Source organism: Drosophila rhopaloa, unplaced genomic scaffold, assembly GCF_018152115.1.
Source record: "Drosophila rhopaloa isolate 14029-0021.01 unplaced genomic scaffold, ASM1815211v1 contig_155, whole genome shotgun sequence".
Classification (NCBI taxonomy): Eukaryota; Metazoa; Arthropoda; class Insecta; order Diptera; family Drosophilidae; genus Drosophila; species Drosophila rhopaloa.
In genome coordinates this window covers 14313233-14318405 of record NW_025335034.1, presented here as the reverse complement: position 1 = coordinate 14318405, position 5173 = coordinate 14313233, and the positions used below count along the sequence as shown (strand labels likewise).

The following is a 5173-nucleotide window of genomic DNA, read 5'->3' as shown; positions in this document are numbered from 1 at the left end:
TCATGAATAACATTCTTTATAATGTAACTTAAAGTTTATATTTTTCTTATTAAGAGAAGATCCAGTCTTGCGCCCTTCAGCTTTTCTCTGGTTGTCAATCCAAGACTTGACTTGCTGGGGTGTTCTATCCTTAAGATGGGGATTCCTATTGATTACCTTGATGCATTTTTTTAACGAAGGTAATTTTGAAATTTGAGCTGGTTCGCCAAACTCGATGGCCAAGGCGTTAATTTCTTCAGCAGTCCAGCGTTTTCGTTGAATTTTTCCAAAAGAAGATCCTAAAAAAAGGGTTTATTAAAAATGTTATTAATTTTATTCAAAAGCTAAAAATAATATTTAATAATTTTAGCGATTTTTAATCTTAGAAGGTTTTAAATGCAATTCATTGCAATACATACTCTTTTTTTCGTTGTTTTTAAAATTTTGGAGAAACTCGTCATCGGATCCACTTTCAGATTTGTTGTCCGAATAGTTTGACCCGGAGTCTTCGAAATCATCTACAAAATATAAACAACTATATTTATAGTGCTTACAAAAAACATAATACAAAATAATTCTGATTTTAATAAATTAATTTTTACATAGATTATATTTAACGTAAATAATTAATTTCATTCTTTATACTCGAACATACTGGTCAAAAAATATGTGCTTTATTCTTGTAAATAATTAATTAATTTTAGTCTTAACATAAATCACATTTTTTTTGTTGCACAAAAAATTGTATTGCAAGATTGTGTAATTGTATTGATTAGAGCCAGATCAACCACAAACAATTATCACCGTTAAAAAGAAGTTATGATCATAAATGTTAATAAATATGTAAGCCACTGGCACCCATTAACATTACTCACTATTTGTTAACGGAACAGGAATAGATTCATCCTCTGGATCGTCGTTTCCCAAAGCTGCCATTAGCATTTTTGACACCTCTGTAATTTCTGCTACTGATACAGGTATGCGGTATATGCTCTTGTGTATATCCTTGTGGTGTCCCACAAAGTTTGCAAGTCTGTCTATTTGCATATCTTCTACATTTAACAGAGAGGTATACGTAGCTAAATGTTTTCTGAGCATAGTACCTCTTAAAGCCATTGGACATCTAGCTCCACACCTTTCCGCAAACATTTTTAAAATGGGACACGCCCTTACATAAGGTTTTGCTAAGGGCTTACAATGGGCAACGCTGAATATATAGATGTTTGTTTCTTTTACGCCAGCCTTTTTTCTATACTTTAAAATAGTCTCTATACAAAATTTATCAAAAGGCGTAAGAAGCACTGGAACCGTTCTATTCAGCTTTCCGCGAATTGTTAGTCTTGTATATTTATTGGCAATCTCTTGTGATTCCTTTGATAGGGATGCGAAATTTTCAAGGTCCATATTTTCCTCAATGGCGTGGCCAGTGTTATAATTCTCAATAGTGAGTCGTTCAATTTCACCAGCTCGTCGTCGATTAAAAATTTGCAGGGCGATAAGTGTACTTTGAATCAAAGAGTTCCAGGCATTTAAATCAAATTTATTTTTTAATACGTGAAGAGCTTTTTCTGAGTTGTTTCTGACATAATCAAAAAGCTTTTTAATATCTTCCTTACATGGAAGAATGGTTCGTGCTGAACGTTTGATTTTCGACTGATCCTCACAAGCTTTTTTGTTTATAAAAATCGGAATTTCAGTTTCCCATAAAACTAAAAAATCTTTTACTGATTTTTTTGATCGTCATTCTGTGTTTTTATGCTTTGTGCCAGTAGTCTGTAGGCGCATTTTTTTATTAACGCGGTGAGGTTAGTCGCTACCGAAGGCGTTTTAAAAAATTGAGTGGTTGAATCCCATTTCGCAACAGAACGAATGCAGCATACAAGAACGTCTAAATGTTTCGGTGCAATGGCGTCTTTGAGCTCTCGAATGTCTTCAGAATTTTTCTTTAATTCCATAACCAATCTGCTAAGCAACCTTATATTCGCTCTAATCATGTCATATTGAAGTTCATTGTGGCGGAAGCATTGTTCATTTGCATATAATATTATAAGCTCATCGTAAAGTAGGTTTCGTGAAATTTCGTCATCATTTAACACCGGCAATACTTTTTCCCGTAGAACATCGACAGCAGAGTGATGGACAAATCCTGTTTTGGCACGACCATTCTTAAGTAAATCACGAGTTCCTTTTTTGTGACTACTACCAGGGCAGTTTTTTACATGGCTGCGCAAAGTGTTCTTTGGAAAGAACCCACAACAAAATTTGCAGCAAACAAAATCAGCAGCTTGGTTTTTTGAGTTTTTTTGTTTCTGTCGAGGAACAATCAAAATGCCTTTGTTGAACTGTTTATCTGTGTTAAACATGAAGTCGCCTTTCTTTCTGATTTCATCAATTAATTGTTTCCTTATTTTGTCATTTTTTGGAAGACAATTAAATTTCCTCACTGAGCTCTCATTCTTATGAACGAGTTGCAAATGGCGTGCAAATTTTGTTTGCAGTTTTTGACAGAACATACAAAAATGTTTTTTCGATTTTTCTATCAATTTTTTGCTTGGAATAATCAAGTCTCTTACGTCATATAAAGGAACATCAGGCTTATAAGAAAAATTTTGAGATACCGCGGTATTATTTAAAGAGAGATGAGCTCGGAGTATGGGCCTGGGCCTTTTGCGTTCTTAGCAGTGGATTCTAGATTTAGATGCGAAATTTAAAATATTAGTTTTAACTTATTGAAATTTTCTTGGTGCTTAGATATTCTTAGTTTAAATTTAAGAATCTTAAACACAGTCAAAATAAAATAGTTTATCCCGCATTTCTTCTCAATTTTTGCAGTATTCGGTTTTATGAACACTTACAAAAAAAAATCATACAGATCGGACCGTTAAAATGTCAAATATAATAACCTTTGGCTATGTGAAAAACAATATTAAGGCTTTGGATGCATTTTGGCGCGACAGTTCCAGGGAAATTTTATATGTCCATAACTTTTTTTTCTAATTAGCCCTTCGAACATCTTAGAATTGACGCATAGATTATTTTTTAGCCATGTTATTTAAATACTGTCTTAATTCCGATCACTTATTTCCATTTAACTGGATAATTATTTTGAGAACCTTGTTTATGACACATAAAATAAATATAGACTGGACTTTATATTACTTACCTGCAGCCACTTTAACTTTTTTCTTAATATTCTTCACGCGCACACGCAATAACTTTTTGGGACTCACTTTGAAGCTTAGGCGGTTAACAAGAGAATGCAGATCCGATATGTGCATATATGAGTATGTACATTGTACTTTCCGGTCCGAGAAACTTTCGATAATTTGTTTTTATATACAATAATATCCCATTCACACTAATACTACTTTCAATAACGCAGCGCGTTTTTTGTTAATTAATGATTGCACACTGCCGCTAAAATTTGCAACATCGAAAAAGTTGTTGCACCGTGTTAACGTTTAGTACGCCGGTTAGTACAATAATAGTATTTATTTGTTAAGCCTAGTATCCAGATCGACAAACAATTACGCTAGCGTAAAAACTTTAATCTTTCCAGTGTGACCAAACTTTTGAGAGTTCATCAGATTTAAGCGTGCTACGGTCGTACTGTCAATCAGCTGGGTTTGTTGACAAGCAGTTAAAATTCAAATATCGTATTTGCAGGAAAGAGCCTTTAAAAGATATTATCAAATACCTTGGCAAGACAAGTCTGCCGATGTACAAAGAAATTAAAAAACAATACAATTTAAATTTAACAGCTGTTTTTTTTAATTTACTGATAATTATTTGCTAATTTAAAGTTCATAGCTGCACTTTTATTGTGTTTTTTTGTACATTCTGGACCTAAAAAATATTTTGCTCTGACAAGAGGCACCCCAGATGGTATTAATATTATTTTGTCCTCACATGAATCGACTTTTGTGAGTTTTTTGAGTTTTTCCCTCCATTTCTTATAATGTTCAGTGAGAAGCGCACGCCAAAAGATTAAATTTTTTAATCTTTTCGCTAGGGTTGACCCAAAGTTCATTTCCGCAGTTTGCATCTCGCTTTTTCTCATGAAAATCTGGGGATTCGTGATAAATTCCGATTTTATCAGGACAATTATCCCAAGCACACATCGGGAACTCTGCCGACATGGCTCATTTAAAATTGCCCCCATATCATGAAACCATCAGCCTGGTCTCCAGATAATAATGTTATTGATAATTGGTGGGCTATATTGGACAGAAAAATTCGAAAGCGTAAAAATTTCCATAAGACGGACCTAAAAAACGCATTACTCAAAGAATGGGCCAAAATTAGTCCCCAAGTGACTTAAAAATTGGTCGACTCAATCCCAAAAAGACTTTAAATTATTGTTTACACGGAGGCTGGTCATACAAAATATTATTTTATCATTTTTAGTTCTTAATCTTTAAAAAATATATTCTTTTCATGGCTGGTTGAAATAAAATGTGGCATTCATTTTACCTGTTATTTGAGTCTTAAAATCAAAATAAATATTAAAAAAATATTTAAAAATGTAAGAATTGATGAAATAAAAGTTAAAATACAGATCTATAAATCTGGGTTTAAAATGTTCCAATATCCCTCTAAATTTGGCAAATACAGCGATTTAAAGTTTTACTTGAGCACTGGTTGAAATAAGCTGTGAGCCACTGTATATACATATGTATGTAAGCATTACCAACATGTAATGTGACTACGTTTTCATTATACAATACTAGATCATTCATACATTTATTATTATTTTAATTTATATATTTTGTAATTGTTTGCTAAAAACTCAGTTGCGTATTTAAATGGATGTTGTAGAAACGCCGTCTGTCTGAACAATGTATTAGTTTTTGTTTACTTTTGTACATTAGGGCGGACTTGTTTGCCTTTTGGTACCCTTAATTAGGAAATGAAGAAAAATTCTACGTATGTGTGCCATGCCTACTCTAACGCCCACAAACCGCGAAAAACTGTGGCGCCCAAGCTGTACTGAAAACTTAGACTGAAATGTATTTCTTGCTTCGATACCTAAAAACAATTTGACACGCACACTCTAACAGCCAAAATTCCCTTAAAGCATATTAACAAAATCCTGGCGCCCACATCTTTTCAGTTTTTGTTAAAGTGTAAATGCCATTTTGTTTGGTTATTAATAACTGCCGAAACCTAGAAGAAATTTTTTATATCGGGGATC

At 33.2% G+C, this 5173-nt stretch overlaps 1 protein-coding gene across 1 annotated transcript; it reads right to left on the bottom strand.

Annotated features, from left to right (window-relative positions):
- Positions 1–3403, bottom strand: LOC123037297. Its single transcript, XM_044457361.1, has 3 exons — positions 3143–3403; positions 399–497; positions 1–278 (listed from the first exon to the last, which is right to left on the bottom strand). Exons 1-3 carry the CDS (start codon positions 3255–3257, stop codon positions 1–3), a joined length of 492 nt encoding a protein of 163 aa, XP_044313296.1. The 5' UTR covers positions 3258–3403.
- Between the last annotated feature and the right edge of the window lie 1770 nt (positions 3404–5173).

Bases quoted from the DNA above. Each gene is read 5' to 3' on its own strand.
- LOC123037297 (XM_044457361.1), bottom strand. From the start codon at position 3,257: ATGCACATATCGGATCTGCATTCTCTTGTTAACCGCCTAAGCTTCAAA. The intron at 498-3,142 runs GTAAGTAATATA...TATATTTTGTAG, and splicing joins AAAAGTTAAAGTGGCTGCAG to ATGATTTCGAAGACTCCGGG. The intron at 279-398 runs GTATGTATTGCA...CCCTTTTTTTAG, and splicing joins TAAAAACAACGAAAAAAAGA to GATCTTCTTTTGGAAAAATT.